Source organism: Tenrec ecaudatus, chromosome X (genome assembly GCF_050624435.1).
Source record: "Tenrec ecaudatus isolate mTenEca1 chromosome X, mTenEca1.hap1, whole genome shotgun sequence".
NCBI classification, from domain to species: Eukaryota; Metazoa; Chordata; class Mammalia; order Afrosoricida; family Tenrecidae; genus Tenrec; species Tenrec ecaudatus.
In genome coordinates, this window is record NC_134548.1 from 119434200 (window position 1) to 119447760 (window position 13561).

The 13561-nt window shown below is 46.0% G+C and overlaps 1 protein-coding gene across 1 annotated transcript in view; it reads left to right on the top strand.

Moving 5' to 3' along the window:
* The window catches only part of AMMECR1 (AMMECR nuclear protein 1), a 179009-nt gene extending 173786 nt beyond the window's left edge, over positions 1 to 5223 (top strand). The window contains exon 6 of the mRNA XM_075538603.1: positions 423 to 5223. Coding sequence (XP_075394718.1) covers positions 423 to 537 — 115 coding nt within the window. The 3' untranslated portion in view covers positions 538 to 5223. The remainder of the gene's footprint in view (positions 1 to 422) is intronic.
* The last annotated feature ends 8338 nt before the right edge of the window (positions 5224 to 13561 follow it).

A 13561-nucleotide genomic window follows, 5' to 3' on the forward strand; every position in this document is an offset into this window, starting at 1 on the left:
GGGGGAAAGGCTGAGGATGGGAAACCTAAGTAGCTGTGTGTAGGGAGGGGGAGATGGGACATCTGAGAGCGAAGGACACACTGGAATGGCTAGGAGTACACATTGGTCCCCCTTGTCAGCAAGCTAGGGACAGTGAGTGTTAGCACGACTAGAAGAAAGCATAACATCTCGGGAATGTCTAGATCAAATTCAACAAGGGATAGGAGTATGGAAAGAGCACGGGGCTGGGAGCGTAGAATGCCAGGGCTCAGGTCCTAGCTTGGCCCCTTAGTCGCTGTGCCGCACTGAGCGAGGCGCTGCTGCTCTCGGCGTTTCCCTCAAGCAGAAACTGATCTCCGTGCTCCCCCCTTTTCTCTGGTGTTGGCAAGTCAACGACATATTTGCTGATGTTAACCGTTGTTTTTACCATGGCTTTCTTTCAGGTACCGTAGTGAAAAGATGACCCTGAGCTATGCTGAATACCTGGCTCATCGCCAGCATCATCATTTCCAAAATGGCATTGGGCATCCCCTGCCACCATACAACCATTATTCCTGACACTGAGCCGCACAACCAGTCCCTGGGCCTCTCTGCAGACCTCTTTCCAGGAGACCCTGCCCCTTCGTGGTCTAGCTATCTCTTTGACTGTACTGTGTTATGATGATAGTTGCCGTTACTGTGATGAAGTTTTGACATAGTCAGGCTAGATCATCATGGTAACGGGTAGGAAAAATGGCATTTGTTAAGAAGATCCTGTTTGATTCTTTTGCTCGTTGATTATTTTTTTTGCAGCATATATAACTTTTGGGGTTTATTTCCTACAAGAGTATATCGAATTTGGCTTTTTCTATCAAAATCAGGTTTCTTTCTTAATTTTTCTTTCTGTCTGTCCGTCCGTCCTCTCTCCACCTGTCCCTCCCTGCTTCCCTTCCTTTCTTCAACTGTGGATGGAAGATAGTACGTAGTTTTTAAGGATCTTATTTCAGTTCTTCTGTAGTTTTTTTCAGTAAGTGGCTCTTTGGGGATAGTTGAATTTGGGAGTCTTCCTCTCAAATATCAGGTCTTCATATGGTACTCTTGGGTTTGTGTAAACATCACTTTGTTATTAGGACTTCATAGGTGGGTCTTCACTCCTTCAGTAGATGTTTTCCCATGGCTCAGATTCATGAACTGGAGTTCCAGTAGCTAACCTTCAGAGGTCCAGAGACTGAGAAACCACGGATGCCTACCATACTGGTTCTCAGAGGAGAGACTGCCTCATCACGTTGTGGATTAACTTACCAACTAAAACACTTTCTACAAGTACAAACTACCTTCCAGATATGCCACAGAAATCACTTTGAAAAACAGTGACTATTAGGAAGAGAGCAGATAAGAGAATTCAGTGCCTTTGAAAAGCGTGTAATTAAATGGAGTTAAAGGGGCAGGGGGAGGGTAATAACAAGGGGGGAGTAATTTAGAGAAATATTCTTGTAATATTTTATTGTTTCTATACTTGAAGCCACAGACTAGACAAATTTCCTTACTCTTAAGTATTTTTTTAAATGGAAAAAAATATTTTGAGCAAAAAAACCAAAAAAGAGACCTTTGTTTTTTCTCTAGTAATTTAAAATTTGTTAGTTTTAGGCTTCAATAAGTCATTGAGTGGCCAGAGACAATGTTAGCTACCATTTAATGAAATGGTAAAGATAATCGCTTGAGAGATGGAAGCTCATGGACGCCATGATTTGAGAGGTATTTGTCATTGGGGACAATCCTGGACTTTCAGGTGTATGAAATGGCGTGACTGGCTTTGTGCACTACATACTTTGGATGGCGACACATTTCCTATGTTGAGAAACTGTTGTCGGTACGCCTGCCAAACGGGAGTCAGGGCGTTGGCACTTCGAGATGATGGATACAGTTAGAGCCCAGCCCAAACTGTAGGGCCAGTTATCTCACGAGATGGTCAAAGAGAACATCCTGGTGTCAATAGAAGGACCATTTGTCCCCAGGAAAATGACAGATTCTGGAGAAAGATGACCTTCATCTTACGTTACTTAAACAAAAAGACATATACATATATACATACACACATAAGAGGAAGCTTCTAAAAGTGCAAGGGAAAAATGACAGTAAAAAATAATGGTATTTTTTCCCCATGAACTTTTTAAGGCCCCTTCACCTATGTGTTTATATGTATATGTGGATGTATTTGTGTGTATGCACATATATGTGTGTATGTGTGTGCGTATGTGTGTGTTGCTTTGTGTTGTTGTTTTCCAAACAGGAAACCAATATATCAAGTGATGACTATACCTATGGTGCAGAACAAGGGAAGGCTTCAAAAAGTTGGTGGAAAAATGGCATTAAAAGATAATGGGATTTTTTCCATGAACTTTCCAAAGCATCCCTTCACATCCATTCTAAGACTAGAAGATTATGATGCCGTGGAATATGGAAATGGAGGTGGTGTAGGTATAGACAGACAGCTAGGTGAGAATTCAAAAAAGCCCTTTCTAGTTCGGGACTTGGAGTGGTTGACTTGCTTCTGCTTGCCACTGTGGCCAGCACACTGCATGTGAGGGTGGGGGTTGTGGTTGGGGGCGGGGGTTTGTTGAGAGTCCTTAGTAGATTGTTGGGGTTCCTTCATTCCACATCACCTGTTGTTGAACCAATCATTTTCATTTGTGATGCCTTAACTCAGAAGCCAATATTTCAGCCTGAAAGGCAATTGTGGGAGCCAATTCCAGTGAGTCAGGGGCCGACTCAGACAACATTTCGCCATGGAGCGCTGGAGAAGGGGTCTCCCACCTTTTCAGTTCTACTTGGGATTAGTCTTTCAGCGTGACCACAAGTGGCTACCTGATGGAAACTTTCCTTGCCCTCATAGGGACACTGAGCACAGGTGAATGATAGAGTGCTGAAAAAAAAGTCAATGAAATAAAGCGAGCAAACTGAAGAGAGACAAAATAGACCAATATTTTTTGAACTACATCTTTAGTCCATCATCTCATCAGTTCCACGGGCGCCGCCCTGAGTGAGCTTATGGCTAGAAGTTGTCTATATGTGCGTATGCGTGTGTATGTGGTTTTTTTTAAGAAAAGATCTATTACATACATGTGTGCGCGTGTGTGTGCTCACTTCCACACACATCTGTACATACACGTGTGTGTGTTTCTGTATTTAAAGGTGCTAATCAATCTTGAGCAGGTCATGTGACTGGTCATGCAGACTCTCAAATCATATCACATTAAAAAAAATCCTTGATATATGCAGATGTTATACAGATTTTTCTTACCAGTGTCATGTCGTACTGAAGAAACAACCTTCCTGCAGGCTTCATAGGTCGAGGTCAGCAGTATTTCCCACCATGGCTTTGGGGGGAAAGGATCATTTTTGTTTGTTTGTTTGCTTTGTGTTTGGTCTCCTTGATGTATTCAAAGCCTTGCGCGGTGCATTTGTGTCTCCGGTGTAGCTGCTGCCTAGAAGGCTTTGCGGTGTAAAAGGGGCGAAAACCAATGCTCACCCCTCTCCCCATGGCTTTTTTTTTCTCTTTTGGTCATCTATTACAAAGCTGTTAACTATGTGGTGTGAATGAACTTTGAACATGTCGGAGACTGTAGCATGTGTTTCTACCCTCAGACAAAGATTCTACTTGCCCAGGCTACATGCTAGCCAGTTGGGGTTTCTTTGTTCAGTAACACCAATGTGAATTGCACTCTGCATCACCTGACTATTGTGTGAGTTCTGTGATCTTTCAACAGCTCCGAAGTAATACTTGAACTTCATTTGAGTAGCACAAAGTTTACATCACCCCCCCACCCCATTCAAATGTTAATTTGTTCCAGTTACGTTTTCCATTGTTTCCCAATGCAACTGTGTCTTTTCCCTTAGTGGAAAATAGTACGTCTTTTACTTTGGTATGTAGCAAAAGGCTTCCATTTCTGGAAGGATTTTCTTGTTCTTAAACAAGGTCAGCCAGGTACCAGATTCCAAAAGAACAATTGTCCCACACACCACCCCCACCCCTACCCCACCTCCTCCAAGTGGCCTTCTGACTGCACGAGAATGTGCTACTACCCTCCCCACCTTACCCCCCCCCATCCTGTGACGTCAGTATCACTTGTGGAGGAGGATGGGACAGGTTGGCTTTTTGCTCCTCACCCCTCCAAAAGCAGTTCGCACATTTTCAGTCCCATGCACAGTGCACACAGCCCCAGTGCCCAGCACACCGGAAGTCTGTATCCTGGCTTCTCATCTCGTGTTCAAAATGTGCAGGAAATTTGAAACTGTCCTCTGGAATAGGTCCCATCTCTTACGTGTGTTCGATCAAACCAAAGAAGTCCCCAGCCATGCCCGGATGCTGCTCGCAAAGCCTGCCTTCCACGTCCTTACAAAAACCTTGCAGGATTAAATGTGTTAACTTTTTTATTTTTGTACAGTTTCTAAGTGATTTTTGCTAGTGACGTTCAACTGAATTATATTTATTTAAGGGGTGTGAGCGCCCCCCCCATTGAAATAAACTGGTGACTTTCCTTTGATTTTTGTAAGTGCAGAGACCCACTGTGTGCCTCTCGATTTAAGGGTTTCTGATGACATTATTCTCAAGACCAGCATCAATCCTTTATACACAAAGATGGGCTTTTTCCTTGTTTGGTTTTGTGCTGATTCATGTTTCAGAGACTTCAACAAACCTTTTCTGTTGCTCTGGCCCCCAGTCGCTGTGCTGGGACATAGACGCACTGAGCAAAGCAACTTTTGTAACCACCTCTGACTGTTTTTGTATAGCAAAATTGATTACTTTTGAAATATTTGGATCGCGTTTCTAAGTTATTTTAGTGGTTTCTATGTTCCCTGAAATTCCTTTGAAGCCGTCACCAGCATAACGAGTCCTTGACGGTGCAATGGCGAGGCCTGTGACAAGCAGACAGCTAGCGACTTGCCATAGCTCTTCTCCTCCTCCTTTCGTAGTATCCTGGTGTTTGAGTACAGGACAGCATCACAAGTGACTCGCAACTTCTCGTAGGGTCACTAGAGCCCCCTTCCTTCCATGTCTAATTGCTTACTAGTTTGGAGGAACTATTGGAAACAGGCATTTTCTATAACATGTATGGCTTTAAAATATTTCAAAATAAGCAAAAAAAGGTTTAAAAAAACCATGAGGTTTATGTGGGTCTGTAAGGTCTGGCTGTGGAAAGATAATTGTAGTAGTTTTGACACTATTGTTATTACCTTTAAAATCATTTACCCAATAAAATGTTCAAACCAAGCCACCATGGTTGTTTCCTGCTTTCACTTGCTTCCGCAGAGGCTCTTGGCCTCCTGAAGGCTGCTTGCTGAAAAGTTAATTGTTGCAACTCAGAAATTAAAAAAAGAAAGAAAGAAAGCAATTTAGGAATGGATGTTGATTTCGTTGCCTGTGATCCTTGGGATCCCTGGCTGGGTCCGCCTACTGGTCCTCCTTAGCATACGATGAGACAGGGCACCCTTCTGGCCAGGCCGGAACTCTGGCCTGGCAATCTAGTGTAGCCTTCCTTGGACAGTGTGCCCTGGCCACAGATCGAAGGCATTCATCAGTCTTGAATTCCAAATGAGTTTACCAAGATTAACCCAAACCAAAGGAAACCTCACTGCCTTCGAGTCAATTCTGACTCAGCACAGCCCTCTGGGACAGGGTAGAATTGCCCCTGTGGGTTCTGGAAACAGTAACTCTTCAGGGAGCAGAAATTCTCATCTGTTTCTCACAGAGCAGCAGGTGGTTTCTAACTGCTGCCCTTGAAGTTAGCAATCCAGTCAGTAACCCGCTCCCCACACCCCCCACCTCCCCCTCCCCGCCCCCGCCGCCAGGTGGGAGCTTAGTGGTGCTTCAGTCGGCTCCAAGGTTCTTCCAGGCCCACCAGTGGGCTTTGTGAGCTGGTGGGGTGTGCGTGTGCGTGCGCGCGCGCTACCCTAGGAATCAGCTTGATGACAGAGGAAGCCTTTCTCCAGCCATCCAGATACGGCCATTTCCTGAGTCCAAGACAGAAGCTTAGAAAATGCCCACGAGCTTGTATACACATTCACTCTCCCCCCTCCACCCCCCACCCCCACCCCCGGCAACACAAAGGAATTCCACACACTTCATCATTCCCTGGTACTTTTCCAGTTCCAGACTGCTACGAAATGAACCCTGCTCCCACCGAGCTTGGAGAAGACGCCCGAGTGTAAGCAGTGTGACGTCACCGGAGTTGGATAACAGGTGCTACTGATTTTCCAGGGCTATAAAAAAACTGCCTGCCTCGAGAGAGGAGTCTCTTGGTTGGCTTCATTTCTTGGCTGTTGTCTTATCCTGCCCTCCATGGGAAGGCAACCAAGGATGAGGGGGCTGGGAGTGGGGGGGGGGTGTATGTGTGCCACTGTGTGTGTGTTTGGTCAAAATCATTTTTGCTTTCTCAGTATCCCAGCACGCATATTTGAGTATTCATTGCCGGCGAATACACCCAGGAAAATTTTCTGTTACAGTGTCCCAACGCCCCATGACCCTATCAGTTTGCTCGCATTTGTTCGTGTCCACCACAAGTAGCCATCTCGGCCCAATGAGGGCTGCAGTTTGATGGTGGGAGCGCTCCATTCAGGGGGTCCCCTACGCGAGGCTTTCCCCTTTGCCTTGCTAGGTAATGGCACATAAGGAAGGTTTGTTTTGTTTTGCTTTAGCAGGGTAGGCACTCTGGATTGACACGAGTGGCATTACCTGGGTTACTGAGCCTGCAGCCCTCCCTCACTCTCTGAGTTACCTGTGGTTCACGGCGGAGCCCTGGCCCCGAGTTACGCTGCCAGCCGCAAGGCCGGAAACGGTGCGGGTGGGGCTGGGGGCGCAGCTCTACCCTGTCCGGTTGCTGTAAGACATAACAGGTTTGTGCGTGCGTGCTTGCGTGCGTGGAATTCGAGGGCCTGAGCAGTTTTGATATCAGTCCTCCCACGCTGCCAACTTGAATTCGTCAGAGAGCGAAAGCATTTCCTCTTTGACATTCAGGCGTCACTGCTTCTGAAGAGGAAGCTCCGCTGCGGGCGAGGTGGCCTCTGATGATGGAGTATATGTGCTTAGCCCCGGGCTTTTATCAGTGTGAGGAGGGAGGCAAGGTGGCGGTGGTAGGCAAGGGAGTGTACTGTTTGGACGTCACACCTAGATCTGGATTCAGACTCGCCAGTCAAGAGCACCAGGGAATGTTTGCCCTCTTGGAGAACAGAAGTGCGGACCCCATGAACTCAGATCCTCACAACTGTTTGTCCAGATTTGGCTGCGGGAGGGAGGGGACAACAACCCAGGCAAACCCTTGCATACACTATTTTGACTATGACCCTAAAAAGTCCCAAACACCAAACTCGCTGCCATCCATCGAGTCGTTTGCAATTGCCAGGGCCCCTCTAAGACAGGGTAGAACTGCCCCCGTGGGATTCTGGGGCTGGCCCTCCTTATGGAAGCAGAAAGCCCCGTTTTCCTCTGGCAGAGCACTCCTGTAGGGGGTTTCAAACTGCCGACCTTGTTGTGAGTGCTCCAGTGCACACCCCACACCGCCAACCTGGGATCCTCTGACATTCAAAGCCCTGCCTTCCTCCCTGCATTTCCACGCCGGAAGGCCCTGGTTCAAACCCCAAGCTTGTGGGAAGCAATCTTTTGAGAATCTGGGGGACTGCTCCCAAGCCAGTCCATCTCCAAACAACTTGTCTTCTAGCTTGTTTAAAGATGACCTGTGAAATAGAGGAAAGAACTAGGACGTAAAGGGCATTTGTGGAGCTCTAGATGCCGGTATGTATATATGTACATATGCTTATTTATGATGATGGGGGAAATAGATCTATGTGCACATATTTATAGGTTTAGTATTAAGGTAGCAGATGGACATTGGGCCTCCACTCAAGTACTCCCTCAATGCAAAAACACTTTGTTCTATTAAATTGACATTCCATGGTGCTCACCTTCCCAACACAATCGCTGAGGACAAACAGGTGCATAAGCAGATGTGGTGAAGAAAGCTGATGGTGCTCAGCTTTCAAAAGATACAGCATCTGGGGTCTTAAAAGTTTGACGGTAAACAGGCTGCCATCCAGTTGAGAAGTAGCCAAACCCCCATGGAAGAAGCACACCAACCTGTGTGATCATGAGGGGTCAAAGGGATCAGGTTTCAGGCATCAAATAAAAAAATCATATCATTGTGCGTTCAGCTTCCTGATACGATCAGTGAAGACAAAATGGGTGCATAGGCAAATGTGACGAAGAAAGCTGATGATGCCTGGCTATCAAAAGATAAAACATCTAGGGTCTTAAAGGCTGGAAGGTAAACAGGCGGTCATCTAGCTCAGAAGCAACAAATCCTGAGTGGAGGAGGAACACCAGCCTGTATGATCTAGAGGTGTCGAAGGGATCAGGTGTCAGGTACCAAGGAACAAAAAAATCCTATCATTGTGAATGAGGGGGTGTACAGATTAGGGGCCCAAACCTCATCTGTAGACAACTGGACATCCCGTTACAGAAGGGTCGCAGGAAGGAGACCAGCCAGAGTGCAATGTAGCAATGATGAAACATACAACTTTCCTCTAGTTCTTAAATGTCCCCTACCCCCAATATCATAATTCCAATTCTACCTTACAAATCTGGCTGGACCAGAGGATGTGCACTGGTACAGATAGGAACTGGAAACACAGGGAATCCAGCACAGATCATCCCTTCAGGACCAGTGGTGAGAGTGGCAATACCGGGAGGGTGGAGGGAAAGCAGGGTAGAAAGGGGGAATTGATTACAGGGATCTACATATAACCTCCTCTCTGGGGCATGAACAACAGAAAAGAGGGTGAAGGGAGACGTCGGACAGTGTAAGACATGACAAAATAATTTATAAATTATCAAGGGTTCATGAGGGAGGGGGGAGTGGGGAGGGAAGGGAAAAATGAGCTGATACCAAGGGCTCAAGTAAAAAGCACATGTTTTGAGAATGATGATGGCAACAAATGTACAAATGTGCTTGACACAATAGATGGATGTATGGATTGTGATAAGTGTTGTATGAGCCCCCAATAAAATGATTTAAAAAATAAATAAAGATGACCTCTGAGGAGATTATGTGCAGAATGTATTGAAGTTGTGTTTATATCCAAAATTGTTGAAATCCGTCCGTCCAACTAGGGGGACTGATGAATGGTCCCTGGGGCACTGTGGATGGACACCGCGGCTGCAATGATGGGCTCAGACAAAATCAACTGTGAGGACGGCGCAGGACTGGGCAGGGTTTCCTTCTGTTGGGCATCGGAACCAACTCGATGGCAACTAACAACAACAGTATTTAAAATATATATTTTTAAGTCAAAAATCTGTGGACCTTTCAGGTCGCTCCAACAGAATCCCAAGGCCCCACAGGACCAACGGAGAACCACGGTTGTCATCTCAACATGCCTAGTGAGTTTGAGAACCTTTGGACAAGTCCCAGTTTCATCTTTGTTTCTATCTTAGCTGTTTCCTCCCAAAAGCCACATTCAGCCAGATCCATCATTATTTATGGAGTGTCTGTCTCCCCCCAGATCCTAAACCACCACACCCTGGCTTCAAAATGAATACAGTGTCCTTGTGTAAAACAAATGAGCAGTTCATCCTGAGTGAAGACTTGTGAGGGGCCCAAAAGATTGGTCCAGTCGGGAAGAGTCCATCAGATGATGGGCCACATGGCACCGGGCTCCCTTTAGAGGGAGGGCGTCATGAAATGGCACCCACCTCAGTGTGACAGGAGAGCACAGCTGGGGCTCCTTTGTCTGGAAATGGAATGTCTTTGGCTGGCCAATATGGCAGCGACAGTAACCATCTCCCATTGCCTGGATGTCACGGACATGCTCCTGCAGCTGGAATGTGCAAGGGAATGGCGAGAGCAGTGCAGTGAGGCCATGGAAAATAGTGGTTCTAGATTGTTCTCTATGTGTTGGCTGTCATCCCACGTGGGAGTGGGTTTTGTCATAGTAATGAGTCCGCACCCATGCAGGGGGCTATCCTAACCCAATCACGTTTTACATGGGTCAAGAGCCATCAGGCACAGAAACCAGCAAGCACTAAAGAGGTAAAGAGATTGCCATGCAGAAATCTCCAAGGAACACTGAGAGTATCAGAGAGGCTGAGATGAAGACGCCACCCCTAGAGCTGATGTCCTGCATTTGAACTTCTGCTATGTGTGTAAGAGAATGGTCCAATCAAAACAGTGGCTTCTAAGGGGCTCTGCTGGTTAAACTGCAGACAGGTCAGCTTAGAAAGACATGACAGCTGATTCTTGGAATTCGAAAGAGGTAGTCTTTTTAGAAGAAACAATGCTAGTGCAGTGGGTTATGCGTTGGGCTGCTAACAGGAAGGTCAGCAGTTTGAAACCACTAGCTCCTCCTCAGAAGAATGAGTGACAATCTCAGAAACCCCCAGGGGCCACTGGGAGTCGCAATCCACTCAGTGGTAGTGTGGTTTTTGGAAACAGTTTTATTGGCATAACACTCCCAAACTATACAATTCAATCGTTCGATCATATTCAGAAGAGTTGTGCAATCATCACCACAATCCATTTCAGAACATTTTTCTTCGGTTTGTACTCAACATTATTGGTTCCCCATTTCTCCCCCAACCTCCCCTGCCACATCCCCAAAGAACCATTCATTTATATCTATAGATTTACCTATCCTGGGTTTCATATACAGGAAAACATTTTTAAAAACAACTAACAGTAACAGAGTAGAACAATGAAAAATCCCAAGTGAAAAGAAAGCAGGAAATATTTAAAAACTAGAACAAATTTAAAATGGGTTAAAGGGAGATCAAATGATAAGGTGTTAAAATTTAACCGAATCCTATGTCTGAATATAAGTATATAAATATACAGTGTGCGAAAATGAATTGCTATGCATGAAAACCACCTGCCTGGGCCTGGCTCTTGCAGCAGCACTGGGAAACTAAGGCAGTGGCTGAGCGTCATGGTCTGCTCTGTCGTCAGTGAGAGGTAAGAAATGCCTAGACCGAGACTAAGCCATTTGGTTTCAGAAATTGCTTTGAGCCCTGAGGAGGAGCAGGAGAAGAACATTGAGTATGTCAGTAGCTGAAAAATTGCTGTCCTCCGCCCTCCACACTCAGGGCCATGGACTCAATTCCAACTCACAGTGACCCTCTAGGACAGAGGAGCACTGCCCCCATGGGTTTCTGAGACGGTCACTCTTTCAAGGATTACAATGCTTTATCTTGCTCCTGTAGAGCGGCTGGTGGTTTTGAACTGCTGCCCTTGTGGTGAACAGCTCGATGTGTACCCCACTACACCATCTGACCCTGAATCCTAAAGGAAAAGCGGGGAGGGGGTTAAATGTATGGGGTGACAGGAGCGCAGACAGTAGAGAAGCCCTTGGGAAGGGAAGTCTGGGTGAATTTCTGAATCACCAGCTATGGAGAAAGGCAGGAAGGCAGGATTACATTCGGGATCTGGTAAAACAGGAAGCTCCACTGGTACACAATAGAAGGTTTAAGTCACATCTTGCTGACAGGAAGCTGCCGAGAGTTGCAGTCATTGCCTGGACCATGGGCAGCTATTAGACACAACATTGGTGTAAGTTACTTTTCATGAAACTAGCACTTGTGTCTAACTGGTATTCCGGAAGCATCCAAGGTTACCGTATGGATCAACATGTGTACGTGGAGCCGGGGCGGGCTGCCCAGAGAGCTAAAGTGGGAATCATATTCCCCACTTCCTCAGAGCCTGGCCAAGTAGGAAAAGCATCACAGCCTGGGAAGAGTGGGACCTCCCTATCGTTTTGAGGACAGAGCGTGTGTGAGTAATGCAAACATTTCCCCACGTTGCCAGCATACAAATGAATACCAGGAACTGTGCACATGGAGACGTTGCCAGGCTACTAACACAGGCCTCACCAATGGCCCCTTTCCCACTATTGTCGTCAGAGACAGTGGTGGGTGACCCTAGCGACCTCTGTGCTTACAGCAATACCCCGTGGTGATTTGTTCTTGGTTATCCTGCCCAGCGCAGGTGGCCCCTGTTGGTTATGGGTGATAACGCTTACAAGGGGAACCCAGGGTCAGTCTAACTGCTCAGATTGAGTGGGATGTCTCTTATGGGGCAAAACTAACTCACTGCCATCGATTGAGTTGAGTTAGACTCAAAGTAATCCTCTAAACAGGGGTGAACTGTTCCCATGGGTTCCTGAGACTACAACTCTTCTGGTGCATACAGCCTCAACGGTCTCCCAAGGAGACAGCTAGTCGTTTCGAACCACTGACCTTGTGGTTAGCAGCCCAACAATGCAACCCATTACACCACAAGGGATCATTTTTTGAGACCTTACATTCAGGCACTGGGCTGAAGAACTTTATATGCCTCGCCTCAATAAAATGAGGAAACTGAGGTTTTAAAAGACTTTAGGAGGGAGGGGAAAAAAAAAAAAGAGGACCTGATACAAGGGGCTTAAGTGGAGAGCAAATGCTTTGAGAATGATTGGGGCAGGGAATGTATGGATGTGCGTTATACAATTGATGTATGCATATGTATGGATGGTGATAAGAGTTGTATGGGTCCCTAATAAAATGTAAAAAAAGAAAAGAGGAGAAAAAAATGATTATGGCAGGGACTGTACAGATGTGCTTTATACAATTGATGTATGTATATGTATGAACTGTGATAAGAATTGTATGAGCCCCTAATAAATTGTTAAAATTTTAAAAAAAATAAAAGAACAAAAAAAGACTTTAAATGCTTTCCCAATTTACACACCCCATGAGTCATAGAGCCAGGATTCACATTCGCACCACCTGACTGCAACAATCCCCATGCGCTACACTGCTTCATTCCTGATCACACAGAAATGACTTCCACTTGGCGACTGACAGTCTGGGAACATATCTGTCCTTTATTTCATAACACTTTTAGGAATTGTTTTTTAAACTTTACTCCAAACTCCACACCCCCAGGGCTCCTGTGGGGTAGATGGGCATATTTGGTTCCCACGGCCACCATATGAGTTTCTCCCGCTTCAGGAAAGGGAGTCACATCGAAATTGCTCTAGTCATCCCAAAGGTGACCCAGTGAGTCCCCCAGCTTGGGGGGGATCGAGCACTTAAAAGTTAAAAAAAATAAAAATAAGAAGATCCTTTCTTTTCGCCCATTTAAAAGAATTAGAATAAAAAACATAGCCCACTGCCATTGAATTGATTCCAACTCATAGCGACGCTATAGAGCAAAGTAGCACTGACTTCAGACACTTCTCAAGGCTGTAAACCGCTACAGAAGCAGACAACCTCATCATTCTCCTGGGATGCAGCGGGTGGGTTTGAACAACCCATCTTGTGATTAGCAGCCCAGTGCTTACCTTACTCACTATCAGGGCTCCTAAGAAATGAAAATATCCAACAGTTATTGAGTGCTTACCGTGAGCTAAGTCGACCATGTCATACATTTTTTCAACAGCCTTATGAATTGCCCCTTTTGCGGAATGAAATGGGTCAAAGAGCTTGTCACTTATCCAGGGCCGTCTAGCTACAAAACAGCAGAGGCAGGATGCCAGTCAGGCTCACCGGGCTCGTTAGACAGTGCTTTTCCCCACTCAT